General features: G+C 51.6%; 5 protein-coding genes across 5 annotated transcripts; 2 read left to right on the forward strand and 3 right to left on the reverse strand.

Moving 5' to 3' along the window:
* Positions 1–273: 273 nt before the first annotated feature.
* NEUTE1DRAFT_104162 (uncharacterized protein) lies at positions 274–1,963 on the forward strand (the record flags this gene model as incomplete). The annotated part of the gene is made up of 3 exons (XM_009856360.1): positions 274–1,000; positions 1,101–1,286; positions 1,698–1,963. 3 exons carry the CDS (start codon positions 274–276, stop codon positions 1,961–1,963), a joined length of 1,179 nt encoding a protein of 392 aa, XP_009854662.1.
* Positions 1,964–3,739: 1,776 nt separating this feature from the next.
* On the reverse strand, positions 3,740–7,017 carry NEUTE1DRAFT_132169 (uncharacterized protein; the record flags this gene model as incomplete). The annotated part of the gene is made up of 3 exons (XM_009856361.1): positions 3,740–3,843; positions 3,909–3,963; positions 4,033–7,017. 3 exons carry the CDS (start codon positions 7,015–7,017, stop codon positions 3,740–3,742), a joined length of 3,144 nt encoding a protein of 1,047 aa, XP_009854663.1.
* A 618-nt stretch (positions 7,018–7,635) lies between these two features.
* Positions 7,636–9,336, reverse strand: NEUTE1DRAFT_132170 (uncharacterized protein; the record flags this gene model as incomplete). The annotated part of the gene is made up of 6 exons (XM_009856362.1): positions 7,636–8,043; positions 8,166–8,217; positions 8,315–8,414; positions 8,530–8,646; positions 8,883–8,903; positions 9,195–9,336. 6 exons carry the CDS (start codon positions 9,334–9,336, stop codon positions 7,882–7,884), a joined length of 594 nt encoding a protein of 197 aa, XP_009854664.1.
* A 2,332-nt stretch (positions 9,337–11,668) lies between these two features.
* Positions 11,669–14,025, forward strand: NEUTE1DRAFT_49553 (uncharacterized protein; the record flags this gene model as incomplete). Its single annotated transcript, XM_009855568.1, has 8 exons — positions 11,669–11,749; positions 11,827–11,849; positions 11,925–12,114; positions 12,179–12,425; positions 12,553–12,706; positions 12,757–13,243; positions 13,309–13,845; positions 13,978–14,025. The coding sequence occupies 8 exons, from the start codon at positions 11,669–11,671 to the stop codon at positions 14,023–14,025; spliced, it is 1,767 nt and encodes a 588-aa protein (XP_009853870.1).
* Positions 14,026–14,129: 104 nt separating this feature from the next.
* NEUTE1DRAFT_118303 (uncharacterized protein) lies at positions 14,130–16,149 on the reverse strand (the record flags this gene model as incomplete). Its single annotated transcript, XM_009856363.1, has 4 exons — positions 14,130–14,410; positions 14,479–15,675; positions 15,755–15,811; positions 15,946–16,149. 4 exons carry the CDS (start codon positions 16,018–16,020, stop codon positions 14,384–14,386), a joined length of 1,356 nt encoding a protein of 451 aa, XP_009854665.1.
* Between the last annotated feature and the right edge of the window lie 651 nt (positions 16,150–16,800).

Raw genomic sequence — 16,800 nt, forward strand, 5'->3', positions numbered from 1 at the left:
CGTTATCAAGGGCCTAACTCAAGTGACCCTGCGTGCTACTAGAAAACTATCAGTATTGTTACTTCAATGAAGCTCCCTTACCACAATGTTCCGCCGGTCTCCCTCCCCACGTCCAAAGAACCCAAAGAGGCAGAAGTGAAAGATGTCCCAAGTCGTCAATGACAACCTGTATAAATCCCACACCATCCACCCCCATCATGATCTCATCTCGTTAACCAGACAAATAATCACCAGCTCAACACCCGGTGTCTTGAGTTAAATCTACCCATAATAATGTCCCCTTCACTTCTCTCTCTTGCCCTCCTGGTGTGGGCTCTACCCGTCCAAGTCCACAGTATCCCCCACCAGCCCCCTCAGAACGGCAACTTTTACCCTCCGAAACTACCGCCAGCGCCATGCGGCGATTTAGCCTCGACAGTGACAGTTACTGCTTCATCAGTAGAGACAGTTACGATCACATCCTCAACTTTGTCCTTCCCCTCGCCCTCATCTTTGCAGAAGGCAGTGGTGACGGTTACTGTCACCGAAGCTGGACTTCGCGTACCGCCTTTTGCAGTATGGTCTCAGCCGGCTGAGATCCAGACGATCCAAACTGTTACGGTTACCGCTTATCCTGGTCCTCAACAGCAACCGCAGGGGCAACCGCAACCCAGCTGGGGACCTGACGCCGGGGCTGGGGTTGGGTGGGATCATGAACTCCCTAACCATGACGACGAAGATCCAGCTTGGGGACCGGATAGGGGTCCGCTGGTTCAAACAGTAACTGTGACTGAGCCCGCTGGTTCAGCATCAGCCCCTGCGTCAACGATGGATTCGATTTCGGTGGTTACTGTCACTCGGCCAGCACCTGTCTTCAACCACCCCCACAATGGTAATGGTTGGCCCCATCTGGAAGATGGGTGGAGGTATTCGGACTGGGCGTCTCATCCCAAGCCTAGTATTAGTGTTATTGGGGATGGACTGAGTTTGGACACGGTAACTGTTACCATGTCTGGTGGTGGTGACAACCGCTGGAGACCTACACCATCTTTTTGGTCTACTTTATCCTCTCTGGTCAACGTCAACGTCAACGTCAACATCAACATCGTGGGAAACACTAGCAACCACGTCTACGACACCTTCGGATCCCTGGGCTGAGCACAGCGTTCCGCCTACTTGGCCCAAGCCTCAATGGCCTCATTTCGACCCTCATCCTCATCCGCCTTATCACCCTGATCCAAGGCCGAATTGGCAGCCGAACACGACTGTCACTGTTCCTGTGGAGGTGGAGAGCGAGTCACTTCCGTGTTCGACCTCGACTTCGAGTTCATCCTCCACCTGGACTACGACCACTTCAACTCATATCCACAGTGAGAATGAGCCAACGCCTTGCACCACCACCACCACCACTACATCCCCAACTACAACCCCTTGTGCGTCTACCACCAGCACCTCCACGGCCGTGATAATTCCTCCTACAACAACAACAACCTGGCAAATACCAAAATGGTCAACCATCACCACCCGCTGTTCGTCAAACTCAACCACATCCGCTTCCACTTCCACATCTTCTTCAACATCTCCTTGCTCATCCTCTCACTCAACGGGAACCAACTTCCTCACCACCTGGGTATCCACCACCACTACCCAACCCATAATTGATAATACCCCGACACCAACAATCCCACTTACCCACTATGCTCCTCCTTCCTCTGCAGATCACAGCTGGGGCATGGGCAAGGGATGGGGCAATCCTTGGAACTGGGGAAATAGGAATCAAGAAGATCCCGACGAAGCCCAGAAGATCACTAGTAATGAGGGACAAGAGAAGAACAATGACTCTGACTCTGACTCTGACTCCGGGAAGGAGGACCAACAGAAAGAGAACAAAAAGGAGGGGGGAACCCTCCTAGATATAGACCTTGACCTTGATCTCGACCTTGGTCTTGGCCTTGACCTTGGCCTTGAACTTAACCTTGGTTGAGATGAGAAGTCCAAAATCCAATCCATGATTGGAAGACCTTCCACTTCGTTGCATATACGCTATGCAGCGAGGCCTATGCACGGAAGTTGGCTGATGCAGGCTTGGACGTATCAAATTCAATGCACAGGGACCGAACAGTACCACCAACTTTGTTGCATACCTCTACCTACCTCTACACTCGTTTCCTTGGCAACTGTGTTGCTCCTGCTGCATAGGTATGGATCCACTGGGAGCGAAAACTAACACTGCATTTGGAGAAGAGGTCAGGCGCTGGACGTCAGCCACGCCTGCCTCCCTGATTGCACTGAGGACACTCCCAGTTTCTGCCTTTTGCTTTGGTTTTTCTGGTTAAGTTTTTGGTATGGTCGGCATGGAACGAAATGTTCGGTCTCTAGGTACATAAATGGGTACATGAGTACCTCTACTATGGTGTTTCTTTTCGAGGAGGAATAACAACGAGGAATACCTATGTAATGTTTTATCGATAGGTGCATACAGACAGCAAGTCGACTGGCTCGACTTCATCATCATTTACACAGTATGTACCTACCTTTAGGCAGTCAAACAGAAGCACGATATTAGTAATATAGAACGGAATTGGCAGCTCGTTCAACTTCAACTAGAGCCGCATATGCACGTCTTCGATGAACTTTCTTGTGTCGATTTGTTGGATCTTCAGCCATTATCGGAATTCTTTTCTCATTTTTTGTCCGGGTTTTCTTGTTCTCTTCATGGCTGGCAGTTGTTCGCAGTTTAGGCACATCGGAGTTAGGCACCCCCAACAATAAATCACAAGCATGAACAGGTTATTCTCAAAAATCATCAAGTTGCTATGTAACCCTGGTGCCGGTGCAAACTGAGTGAGATAACGATAACTGAATTACGAAACACCTGGGCCAAGTGTGTACGCTCTGACACCTGCGACGACGCCATCATTACTATGAACCACCATATCAGTGATTGCCATCATAGATCGCTTATAACTTCAAGACGACTGTATTTTCACCTGCCCTCGCTCTTCCTTCTACTCGTGTGAGTTCACTTGATAATGATGAACCGCCACTCCACCCCAATCCACATTTTGAGTTGAAGGGACTACTATTAGAAGCGACTGTGTAGACCGCGAACGGAAATTGTAAACGGATTTAACGTGACGCTCATGTACGGATGGGCCACTATACCCTACGCTCCCAGGTCTCGATTGAATTTTCCTCCTTTTTTTCATTCCAATGAACTAGAATGGCAAAACTGAAAGGCGAAAGACGCAATCGATGTAGGTAAATATCAATCGAATGCCATCGACGAGACTAGTATGTAAAACATGAAATTGACATGCTAACGCCGGAGAACAAGAGAACAAAGTACAAAGAAAATTATGAAGAGAGAAAACGTTCCGTGGAAAAACCTTTGAGAATGACCGGGCTCCCAACACCCTGAAATGCTGATGATTGATGTGCGATATTCCGCACAAAAACGTGTGTTCCCTGACTCCGTTCGCTTTGTTTCTCCCATTTGCCCTTGAGTGGTTTCCGTTCATATCCCATACACACCTAGCAAGTCATCGAAAATGATCATGACTTTTTGAGAAAAAAAAAGAAAAAGAAATAAAAAAAATCCGGTAACGTGGAGAGAGACCCAGACCCGGGCTAGCCTGGGCTTTGAAATAGCGTCCTAAGACGAGCAGTGGCTGTCCAGCTTCTGAAGAAGTTACTCTGGCGCGCGCCGACCTTTCCACCCTGATATGCCCTTCTTTCCAGTGGACTGTTGATTGGGTTTCTATTTTGAGGGTGCCGCATTTCGCTGACAGGTTGACTGTATGAAAGCCAAGTTCAAGTCCATGCTTTCATGACCGCTGGCGTTGTCGTTGATGCGTAGTTTTTCTGTCCGAATTATTCGCCTTCTGCAAGCAAAAGTTGTTGGACTTCTGCCTCATTGAGGAGCTTACGTTTGCCGAGTTCCTCGGGCGGAGCTCCGTCTCGGACAGCCCCAAAATCAAGAATCTAAAAACCTTCGAGTCAGCTCATGTGCACGTCCGGCGTTATGTCGCTGCTAAGGAGATTGGCACATACCTCGACGTAAGTCAAATTGCCACGCTGCACCGCCGCAACGCACCGCCTTTCGTCAAACTTTACTTGCCAGACCCCGCTGAGGTCTGTCAAAAGATCCTGCATGCATTCGCCCGTTTGAACATCCCACATTTTGACGGTCTTCTCGCTTCCAGAGATGACTTTGCGGCCATCATGTTGGAAACACGTGATCGCTCCGGTGTGAGCCATCAAAGTGTGCTTACATTTTCCGTTCTCAGGGTCCCAGATGCGCAGCGTGCTGTCCGCCGCAGCCGAGACCAACTTTTCGTCACGCAAGTCGAGAAGTCCAACTAGCAAGCTGTGCCCTTCCAAGGTGTACAAGCATGCACCAGTGTCGAGATCCCAGATCTTGACGAAGCTATCCATCGAGCCAGAAATGCACCGATTCCGCTTATGGTCCAAGACGACCGAGTAAACCTTTTGATTGTGGCCGGACAGAACATGGAGCTGCTGGCCCGTGCTGATGCGCCACACACGCACGGTGCTGTCGTAGCTACCCGAAACCAGAGTATCCCCGTGAGCCGAGATGGACCTGACAGAGTGGGCGTGTCCGGAAAGAATACGGACAAAATAGGGGCAGTTTTCTTCATTAGCGGCAGGCCCGTTCATAATGTACCGGCGAGAACCCGGCTCCGGAAGGCGCCAGACGCGCAGCTGGCTATCCCTAGACCCGGTAATGATCAAGGGCTTCTCGGGCATCATGACCGGCTCGCCGTTCTTAACTTCCCCGGTCTCCGTCGGCATGAGGATTTGCAGACAACGGACCGTGGACGTGTGCCCATAGAATGTTTGAGTACAAATACCCTTTTGGATATCCCAGACACGGACAGACCGATCGGTACTACCCGAAACCAGGGTGTTCCCAACGTATTGAAGAGCCCAGACTCCGCCTTCATGGCCCTCGAGTTTCGTGCGCAGCTTACCGGTTTTAGTGTCGTAGACATGAATTAGCGTGTCGTCACTACCGGTGATGATTTTGTCCTCGTCGAACTGCAGGCATGTTATGACATGGCGAGGGTGCGCTGCAAAGGCAACGTGACTGGGCCTAACCTTCCCGCTGGTCCAGTTCTGGCGAATCATGTAGTGTCTTCTGTACAGAGACTTGTAGAGGTGAAGCCGACGTAGGCTTGGAAGCCCAATCTGGGGATCTGGAACGGCCAAAGCTGCGGCATTAGCGGCTGACATGGGTCCCTCCGACCTGTGTGTCTGGTGGAACCTTTCTCTGAAGTCCTGAAAGCTGACACGACGCTTGGATCTTTCAGTGTTCGTGTGGCCTGCGTGGCGCTTGCGCTTCGAAGATCTTGTCCTGGGAGTAGGGCCGGCGTCGGCCTTATCTGATTTCTCAGACTTGACTGCAGACTTGAACAGTTCCGACTCGCTTGATGTCAGTTTGGAATGCTGGCTTAGGTCGACCTCGCCTTCCAACGCGCCAACGGGATCCTGCCAACCCCACCCTTGAGCGATGGCCTTTTGAAGCTCGCCAGGAGCAAGTTGAAAGCCATCCCGATCGAACAGCTCCTTCCAACCTGTCTCATTGCTATCGACGATATTACGCCACTGTTTTGATACTTGGGCTGCCCGGCAAAGATCGCGGTGATCCAGATAAGAGAGAATATGGAGACTGAGTTCGGTAGGAAGACGTCGAAAGAAATCACACTTCAAGGCTGGGTTGACAACATCAGCAACCGCTTGAAGAGTCTTCCGGGGGCACCGACGCAAAAGTTGATAAATCATCCAAGACTTCATTTGGGTCGGCATAGCATCAAAGCTGTCGATCATCATGTCGGGGTTCATCAGGGTATGGTGATAGGCTCCGTCGAGCTGAGACGGGGAAATGGTAGGATCACAACGACCAGGTGATAGAACAAGCGAATCATCAACCATCTCAGCGTCCGCATCACCCGTTCTTTGTGTCTCATCTAGCCACTGACTCGGGCCGCTACGGCCAAAATCATTAATAGAGGCTGTGACCTCGTCATCAGCACCTTCGTCATCCAAAGGTCCTAGCTGTAGCTGAGCCGCAGCAAGCGTAGGCGATAGGCGCGGACTAGGCAAACTGGCGTCTTGTGCGGCTACTGCACTAATGGCGTGGCTCGCGTGCAGTCCCCTAACCGTTTGTTGAAGAGGCTCATCGTAATCGGCAGCGGGTTGAAATTCGACATCCGTAATGGGGGGCGTAGCAACCGCGCTGAAGACGATCTGAGTCTCGCTGCCAGCCTGGCTCTCTGCGTCATCATAAGTGGTTGACTGGCTTGTCTCAGCTTCCGTCGTGTTCACGAGCTGAAGCGCTGGGGCATCATGGTCAAAATCACCGCTATCTCTTTCGGCCTCATCAGGTGTTGCCAGATAATCTGTATCCGTCCGGGGGGAGCGTTGAAGGCGTGGCCCCTTTGCCAGTGCGCGACGAAGCTCGGTATCGGAAGTAAGCACACCTAGTCTGGCCGTAGATCTTGGCAAAGGGCTGTTGTTGGGAGACTCGAACCGACCACTAGATCTCTGAAGTCGTTTGGGTTGCGGGCGTCGCTGGATCAAAGAAGGGGTAAGAGACCCACCACTCTCGACTGTTGGCTCCTCGATGTAGTCGATATTCTCTACCCGATGTTGAGAGGAGTTTCCATCGACACCAAAGCCGCCAACTGGAGACCATATTTGACCATTGTTTTGAGATCCTTGAGGAATAGTATACGTGGACGAGAAATTTTTCAGGAACATGGGCGTCGGCTGTGCAGCGAGCGGGTATTCTTTGGGGTCGAGCATTTGTGGTTCTCGAATTTGGATGGGAGAAAATCTTCGCTGAGTAGTCGTTGTAGTCGTGACCGTCTTCGTCTCTACGTATTGCTCGGAAAGCGTGAGAGTGCGAGTTTTCGAGGAAGGGTCATCTTCTTCGGCCCACGTCATCGAAACCCGCTGCTTCGATCGTGGTGGGCGATCCGCGATGGTCTTTTGAGTAGGTGTAGGAGAACTCATGTTTGCAGATTGAAGTGTTGTCGGTTGCGGACCATCAAATTCGAAAGGCATCATTTGTCGACGTCGCCCCAACGTTCGTGGTTAAAGGAGTCGATCGAACGACGAACGAAAAAGTTGAATCTCGGCCGGTAGAGGTATTAAAAAAATTGGCAAAGTCCGGGGTGGGCTAAGTAGGCTGAGGTTGAAATAGAGGTCGACGATCCTGAGGGGCACAACGAAGGATTCCTGTTCAAACAAGGTGAATGCCTGATTCGGACTGTATCGGAGATGCTGGTCGTGGTGCTTTCAACGCGTTCCAAGTCGCGGCTGCGTGGGTGGTCGCCACACGCGTGTTGTCCGTAGTAAAATCCCCTTTACGCGATGGCAGGCAAGCAAACGGGATTTTAGAGTGCTAATTGCCACGAAAGCATGGCGTGCCGTGACCGACGAAGAGGCAGGGTTGACGTTGACGTTGCTGACGTTGACAGAAAAGGGTCTGTTCGCGCGTATCTGTGTCGGGTCAGGTCGAAGTAAATGATTGCCCAGCGTAGCCCTGTCGAGTCAAAGAAAGAAGGGCAAGGGGAGAAATGGCGTGGGCTGGACTGGATGTTTGCAAGTTTTTTTTGAATGCGTTCGAGTCCCTGGCAAAGGGAAGGAAGGGGTCGGCGGAATGACCAAGCCAGTTTTTTTGTGGTTGTCAGAGGCAGCGGACGGGATGGAAGACTGGGGAATGGGGAGGGGGGCGGAGCGTGGAGCGGCGGCGGCAGGGGCGGAAGGCGAACAACAACCTGAATGTGGGAGTCGGGTGTTCAAGTTGTTGGACGGAAGTTGTTCTTAGTTAGTAGTTGGGCGACCTAGACTAGGTAGGTACTTGGACTTCCTGTACTAGGCTCCCGGTCTGCCTGGTGGACTGGAGGACCTGGACTGGGAGACGGGGATGACAGCAGAGGCACGGGCAGTGGAGGCGGGAGTCTGATCTGGGTTATGGCCCGGCCGATTTATGTCGAATCTGCCAGGTGGGATCGTTGGATTCCGGCCCTTCGGTGGCTTTGAATGGGGGCAAGTATTCTTCGGTGGTGAGCGGGCGGTACATTTTCAAAACCTAGCTGGGAGGCAGGTGACAACAACGGGTCCAGGTGCGATCGAGATGTCAGTCAGATACCTCTTACCACCGATTTACAGCGATATCCTAGGGTGGAGTCGGACTGAAGGGAGGTATACCTGGACAGGGGCAGTAGCGTGGGACTGCTGGAAAAAGAAAAAGGCTGAAGATGGAATGGAAGGCACTCACTCACCCTTGCCATATATATATACATACACATATTTCACAGCAGTCTTCACACGGACACGGAGATGCAATACAACAAGTTCCGAATCCGACGGGAGTCTTGATATGTACGAGACGATACGAAGACGAGCTTGTTTTGAATTAAAAAAAACTTTAAATTCATGCACACGCAGGCTGTAGGAGAGTGCGGAAAGAGTTCTACATGTCGGGCATTGAAGATTACCTGACTAAGTACCTTAACATACCGCGTAGTGCGTACTGCATCCAGCGCACCCAAGCGATGAAACTGAGTCTGACGAGCAGGGCTGTCGTGACAAAAGGAACGCTCACAAGTCCACAGCTGCACACGATAGATCGCCATGCTGTTGACAGAAAAGAGCAGGAGTCGGAAAACAACTGCCCGGGCGTCCACTTCCCGCTCAGTCGTTGTCCTCTTTTTCTTGTGCACTGCACACTACACTACTAAGGTACTGACATGACCTGCTCCTTCCATCTGCATATTGGCCTCCAGTGCAGGTGACTGTAGGTATCTAGATATGTACTTCCATGTATAACCCCGGGCGTACCTGCCTCTACTCCCCGTGCATCTACTTCCTACCTCCGAAGCCTTTCTTCCTACCTACTCGAATACATGTAAGCTGATTGCAATCATCATTTCACTTATCACTTCAGGCCTCCTCCAGGGCAGTTCTGGGCCGGTCTTTGCTGATGTGATGCAGTCCAAGAACATCCAATGCTGCATGTCCTGGGTCTTGCATGCCATCTGGTGACAGCTGCTTCCTTTCTGTTGACCAGGGTCCCGAGGTACCTAGGTACCTATGGATTTGTGAACTTCCTGCACTTCTTTTGACTTGCTTTCATTGGTCACTCGGTTCGTCCGGCAGGCAAAGGATGCACCACCACCACTCACGCATCACTGCCAACCCTTGATGGATCGCGCTGACATGCGAGACACGAGGTTGGCCGAGTGAATCCTTAAATGTCCCGCTTCCATGCTCTCGTCTCCAGCAAGAGTACAACACTTTTGGACGAGCAACTGTCCCTGCTGCCATCGCGATCCAGCCATGATCAGTGATGAACCCATGAACCACCACCACCTAGCCGCTGGCTGGCATGAGCGGAGCCCCATCATGTTTCGATAGTTCTGTTGTTATTCCGGGCCACGACACATCGCGATACGTCACTGAGTTCAAGCCCTATTTATCAATGTCATGCTTGGACCGACTGACTTGTTCGATGGACTTCCGAGAATACATACAGATTATCACCCTTGATCGACTCGCCCTGGATGACAGCGTGCACATATACCTACCTTGGCATGCCTTTGTCAATCTGCCAGCAACCACTTGAACTTGGACTTGTGACACCCTCGCAGTCCAACTAGTGTACCCAACTCCAAGTCAGGTCATCATTTTCAGGGGCAGCCGAATGCCAGTGCTCCACCGTCACCCACAGATTGTCATGACCCACTCAGCCTTGAGTCTTCAGTCCTGGACTCTGGAGGAGGAGGAGGAGGAGGAGGGATTCATCAACAGCCTTGATGTGGGCTTCCTCGGTCCCCCTTTTGCCGACCTGCCCCTTCACGCTGTCGATTATCCCGCTTACCAGTCTTGGCGCCCTCTTCAACTTGTCTCACTGAGTTTCCAGGTACTCCAGCTTCTGTTGAGGCAGAGATACTCTGAGTAATATTAACTCTGCAACAACGGCAATAAATCCACCATATTCAGGTCGCTCAAAAGGGGTTGGATTTTTCTTGTTCCACTTCGATTACGGCGGCTTTCAAAGCGGCGGCTTGAAAGTTGAAGGATGGAGATTGAACTTGTCACTTGTGCAAGTTGCACAGATCGCTTTTGCCCAGAATTGCAACTGATATAAGCGATGCCCTGCCGCTTCGCCTCTTCCCTGCTTTGCCAGCTGGACGACATCCTGGCAACCGGGTTTCCTGGTGGCCCAAGCGCCTGCCTAGCGTACTTCCCAAACTCTCAAGTCTGGTGTGCGCACATTCGACACAATACAGGATCCATGTTTGCTTGATATGTATGATCATCACGATATACGCACAAGTGCATCTTATAAGTGGTGACGCAGCAGACACCTTGGAGACATTCGGGGCAGGTTGAGGCTCTTGGAGGTCTTGGGGAGTAGCCAGCCGTCGGGTGCCTTTCCATGTGCACATCGAACAACACTCGTAAGTCTGGTACAGTAACCGTGCTGTATCAATACAGGAGAACCACAATGCTACGAGACCTCATCAACCAAAAACCAACTTTCGATATACGCAGAAAATCATGTCCGGACGCGAAACGCCGTGCCATCGGACTTCCGGGTTGCGTCGCTCTACAAACACCTTGGCGGGCATCGAGCAGGGAGATATAAATCTCTCCCTTTCCACCTCTAGACCTGGGAGCCGTTCCTTGTATTCTTCTTGCAACCACTCGTCTTAACTATAATTTGGGGTTATGGCTCTGTTTGTCGAATGATTGTTGTACTACTACTTGTCCCTTCTTGAAACGCCCTGGGAAGGATGCCGAATTACGGTGGTCTCGGTCAAGATCGAAATGAGATCCGAACGGAGGATCATCCCGTCCGAGACTTCCAACTACACTAATATGCCAATCCGGGGTAAATTTTATGTTTTCCTTGCCCAAACAACCATTTTAGGAATTATTGAAGTGCTGTAGCCATATGTTTTCGCTCGCCATGTCACGGGGTGTGAAGGGTTCATGGGTGTTTCTACTTTCAGAAGTTCCAAGTGTCTGGATATATACTGGTGCTCCAGTCATCTCAGACTGGATTCCAAATTATTTTTCTTACCTCTCCAAATAAACTTGCTCATACAGATGTACATCGACATATGACGGACTGCAGGATAATATGGTATGAGAGGCTGGATACTATCTTAGCGAATGAATGTGGCGCCAAACAGGGCCATACAACACTCGCGGTGGACTTGCATCCACAGGAAACAATATCACAAAGTGAACATACTTGAACTCGGTCTTGCGATGCGTGGCTTTACATTGAACCAACATCGGTGGTACACTAGAAGTGATCATGATGAACACTGGATGGCTGCACACAGCTCAGGCCGTGGTCGAGATCGAGTCCAAGGGAGAGCTCCTTCCATCTTTGCTCTCCTCACTTCCGGCGCACCGTTTGCACCTTCCACCACTTTCAAATTCGAATGTTCCTACTACTTCTCTATGCTCTTTCCCAGTCCAAGTGTGTCGCTGAGAACACAATGAAAATCTTCGCACAAATTCCTTCTCCTCTCCATTTTTTCGAAGCCATCCGGGCCGAGATTGCGCATCCCTCCGGTTATGAAACCCCTCAATCGAGCACCGCCGACGTTCCCTAATCATACAACTCTGCTATCATTTCGACATGCCGAATCCCCAGACGTATGGAGCTCGTGGATTGCGGAAGCGTGACATCCAGCTGTGCAAGACAGTGTTTGTGGCTGCCGTGAGTGCCGTCCCCTTTCTTCCTGCGCCAGAAATCTTGACCTCTTGATATGTTGCGGCAACTGACACCCTTCACAGATCAGCCAGATACTATATGCTCGGTACTATGAATCACTTTGGCTTCGGTCGTGGCTTCAAGCACTCTTCCGCTTCGTGGAATTACTGACCTTTCTCAGACGCGCTTTCCCATCGAACTTCTTCCATGTCTTACCCCTGAGTGACCTTGTGTCAAAGACGTATGAAGAGATCATGGCCTCAGGATCAGGCATACCGACTTTTGACAGAGAAATATTGAGGGAACAATCAACCACCGTATTCTTGCACCAGGATGTCGATTACGACCTCAAACGCTTCTTGGGCATCCTGGTTAGGACCAGTCACCTTCCTCACCCACTTCAGATACGGTATCACTGACCTTGTTCTGAACCAGACTCACGACATATTTCCCATTCTGGAAACCGAAAATCTGGCCAGATTCCGCATCAGCTTTTTGAGATCAACAACTTGGGATGAGAACTGTTTGATCGAGTACTACACCTTGGTGTTCAAGTATCCCCCTGACGGAAAATGTGGAATCGACATTTGGAGAGCAGGCATCGGGGAGCAACACATATCTGACACCAACTTCAAGCTTTGGAATTTGGGTGACTACCTGAACCGGCTTCCCTCTCTCAAAGGTAAGTAGTACGGCTATCATCGCGCACCTAACCCAGCTGCAGCATACGCCGCATGCATACCAGATAGTGGTTAAAATACAATGGGCGATAACCAGCAGCGAGATTATAATTAACTTGCTTCTTACAGGGCCTCTGTATTGGGCTATGGCCTTTCACGCAAATGAACTTCCAGATATTCCCACCATTGGATTCTGGAAGTTTGATCGTACCGAGTTCGACGATGCAAATCTCAAGCTTCAACAGAAAGAGGGATACCGTTACGACCGAATCGCGAGCCTAGAGTATGCGAACTCTTTCCACTGTTTTGATCCTTGCGCTAACCCTCGAATAGGATAGAACCACTTCGATCAGATTCTCAACAAATCGAGAGCATACCTGTTGTTCCCGTCAGTCAGAGCACCAACAACCATAAGCCGTCTTCTCCCTCTGTGCAACTTGACACTACACCCCAGGAGCTTGAAGCTCCAAAACCCAGGAAACAGGCAAACACGAAACGCAAAGCGGTTCAAGAACAATTACGAGCTATCAACACACGGCAGAGAACACTGCGAGCCCAAGAAACAGAAAAGGTGAACCCGCCATCGAAAGCAAAAGAGACTAAAGCTGGTCACAAAGCTTCCCCAGTCCAGAACCGAGGGTCACAGGGCAAAACCACCGCAAAGGGTTTACAAAAGAAGGCAACCCGGCCGAGCGCAAAGAAGCCGAATGCGAAAGCAAAACAAGTGACAAAGACGGCACAAAAGCCAGCCTCGACACAGAAGCAGGCACCAACTCCAGGACGTCCTAGCACTCAGAAGAGGAAGCCAAAGCGTCCCTTGGTAAGTCAAACAAAGGTTACGCGATTGAAGGTCCAAAGACACAAACGGTGGCTAATATCGTGCAGCAAATTTACGAAGACGTGACATCCAATCTGCCTGAAACCCAAGAGGTTGCACGCGAGAGTCAGACACAACAAAGTCAACTGTCCGGAACCAGAAGCAGCAAGAGACTTGCCGCAAATGACGGCGGTCCGGTAGGAGGCAATGTCTCGAACACAAGGGCCAAAAGGGTGAAAGCCACTCATCCTCCTCCTCCTCCTCCCCCTCCTCCCGCACGTATGTCCTCCACACCGGATGCCCAAGTTGTGTCCGACTTCTTGGAAAGCATCGATGAGGATCACCTTCTGGATACTCCTCCGGACGCGCAGCGAGGTCCACCGTCCTTCGCTGTTACACCCGCTTTTTTACGATCGGATCCGGTCCCGGAAAATATGGAGAACGCAACCGCTGGTGACGAAGACATCGGCGATAGCTTGATAAGTGACCCCAACAATAGATATCCGCCCACCGATATGTCTTTCGATTTCCAGCCGCTTCTGACGTCACAGACTGAGAGGATGTTTCCGGGGATTCTTGACAGTGAGGATGAGGATAGCCCAATCGTGAGTCTCGTCAGCAGACGGCAGAGTGGCCACGCCTGAATATATGAAGAAGTATCCCGGTCGTTTCGTTATAGGTGGTATTTATGGTGATAGGATCGTATGTGTCGCTAGAAATCGCCTGTTGTGTTCTAGGCTTGTATTATCTCGAGGTCAAGTCAGTCTCTAGATGGGTCAAGATGAAGATAAAGTGTGGTATGATCACTGTCGCTGTCCGCTATCAAATCGACACCTTGTACGTTTTTATCGGGTCCGAAATTCCCAATAGAAAAACAGGAAGAAACGCAAAATGTTATCAGTACTGTTGAACTTTTCTCTGGCCGTGGGAATGTGCTCCAACTGGGCTATCTGTGATGTATCTAGCTACGCGGCCTTTTTCCCGCAGCGAGATACAGTGAGTCTGATGGTAGATTGCCAAACATCGGCTGATATTGCATTAGTTCTTTTTGATTAAGTTTGAAGCGGCTTCGGCTCCAGTGGTATCTTGTCATCCATCCATCCATTCGCGTCAGATCTTTTGACACCTGCTATCTCGTCACCTCTACATGATAACCTCGTTGGCAACATCCTGTGAAAATTTGTTAGTCTCGACGTTATGGATAATTGTCTTGATGGAAACACAGAATATAAACTCACCCTCTTCAACTCCTTGAACGGCAAGCACACGCAGTTCTGCACGCGCACCTCATCACCAACGGCACACTCCTTGCCCAAAATCGTAATGGCCTGCACCTTGACGCCATTCTTGATGATGCTCGTCGTGTGGCTCGTCACGGGCGTCGGCGTACCCTCGACACGGGCCCAGGCACCCACGCGGCTGTTCCAGCCGATGATGGAGTACAGGACACAAGCGTCGTGCTTAATCTCGCTGTCCTCCAGCACAATCGACTCCTTGACACGGGCACCAGCGCCCACCACGGCGCGGGGACCGATGCTGACGTTGGGACCCAACTTGGCGGTGGGGTCGACGCGGGCCGTGGGGTGGATGAAGACGGGCGCGATGATGTGGTTCGGCTGAGGCTGAGCCAGCTCCAAGGAGCCCGATTGCCACGCGTTCTGCAGGTACAGCGCGTTGGCGGGGATGGCGGACCCGGCCGTCTTGATCTGCCGCCAGAAATCCTGGGTTTCATAGACGAAGAATTGCTTCGAGTCGGCCATGTCGGAGAGAATGTCCTGCTCGAGACGGATGACTTCGGAGCGCTTCTCGGATTCCTCGTCGTCCTCGTCGGCGGCCTGCTGGGCGAAGAAGGAGGACTCGAGGTTCTCGGCGGACGGGTAGCGGATCAAGCGGTTAGGCCGGTCGGTGCGGCGCTTGATGGCCGTGCGGATGGAGGGGAAGATGGCTTCCGTGGCGAAGAGGTAGACACCGCAGTTGATCAGGTTGCTGATGTGGCTCTCGGGCTTCTCGACGTAGTGCAGCACGCGGCGCGTGTGCGCGTCCGACACGATACAGCCAAAGTTGGTTGCTGCGTCTTCCGCCACGCGGGTGCCCAGGATCACGGCCTCGGCGTCTTTTTCTTCAAAGAGGCGGAGCATCTCGCCCAAGGGAAAGGAGCAGCACACGTCGCTGTTGAGGACGAACAGGCGCTCCGGACGGCCCTTGAGGATGATGTCGCGGAAGTGGTACAGGCCGCCGGCGGTGCCCAGCGCTTGGTACTCCCGCAGGTACTTGATGGTCAGCTGGGGGAATTCGTGGACGGCATCCTTGATGAAGTCCCGGAAGACGGACTCGTCGTAGTAGCCGATTAGGTAGACTTCGTGGATCGAGGGGACTTTGGCAATGGCGGTTAGGCAGTGCCAGATGATGGGGTGGCCGGCAACGTCGAAGAGGGGCTAGTTGGTTGTCGGTGAGACCGCCGTTAGTGGAAAGTGACTTGCAGGATATAGCCTGGGGGGGCGTTCAAAGACTTACCTTGGGGACATCGAGGGAAAGGGGTCTGAAGCGAGTACCGCGCGAGGCACCGCCGACCTAGAGTTGGGTTATAGATGTCAACATTTTTGCTTGCTTTGTCTCGGACGGAGCTACCTCTACCCCAATCATGGCTACAGGACTCGGGGTGAAGGAGGTGTTCCGTAAGCCAAGGAGGTTCTGGAAACACTCACCAGGATGACGGCCTTGGTTGCGCCGCCAGCAGCAGCCCCGTTGGCTTTGGTGTGGTAAGGGACCTGGAGAGACATTGTTGTGTATGGGTTCCCAATAGATGTATGTGGTTGATACAATGGTTGACTTGGGATATGAAAGAGACGGTAGATGTGTAAAAAAGAGAGAGAGAGAGAAAAGAGACGGAGAGATTAACACAAGTGTTTAATTAGTCGTCTCGAAAACGGGATGTCGTACGCCCACTTGTGTATGGTGCTGCGGTCAATGGTGTAACTGGGCTGCTTCCCGTCAAGGTCCACCACTGCTACACGAGCTCGCTTTAGCTCTCCATCCCCAAATCCCCTGAACCAAAGCTTGCAGTCCCCGGTCAGTCTCACGGGCGGCGGTGCCCCACGTGAACACCCAACTCTGTTTTTGGAGGACAGGGGCCGGGCGCGGGTACGGCCTCGAACTGCCCTGGCACCCACTGCAGATTGGCTTCTTCCCCACTTTGTCCTTCTTGGTGGGGCCAAGTACATATTGCGGCCGGCAACGTGCTCAGACGTAAGCCAACGGTCGAAAATGTGAAAAGTCTGGCAGGCAGTGGCAGAAAGTCATCGTCAGCATCAACAGTCCAAACCGATGACAGGACCCCAGCAAAGTCACCAATGAAAGCACCTAAGGTTACTAGTTGAGATTCCCTACCTCTACATATACCTACCCTTTGTTCAATTGCTTGATACCTGCGCTTTCTCCATGTGATGCAATATGTGTTTGCTATCTTGCCATTTCCGTACAGACCTACAGTGGTTCAGTGTCCAAACGGTCTCTCTCATTGGACCACCATCCAAATCTACACTGATACTTACAGGCAGACC

This window comes from Neurospora tetrasperma, assembly GCF_000213175.1.
Source record: "Neurospora tetrasperma FGSC 2508 unplaced genomic scaffold NEUTE1scaffold_6, whole genome shotgun sequence".
NCBI classification, from domain to species: Eukaryota; Fungi; Ascomycota; class Sordariomycetes; order Sordariales; family Sordariaceae; genus Neurospora; species Neurospora tetrasperma.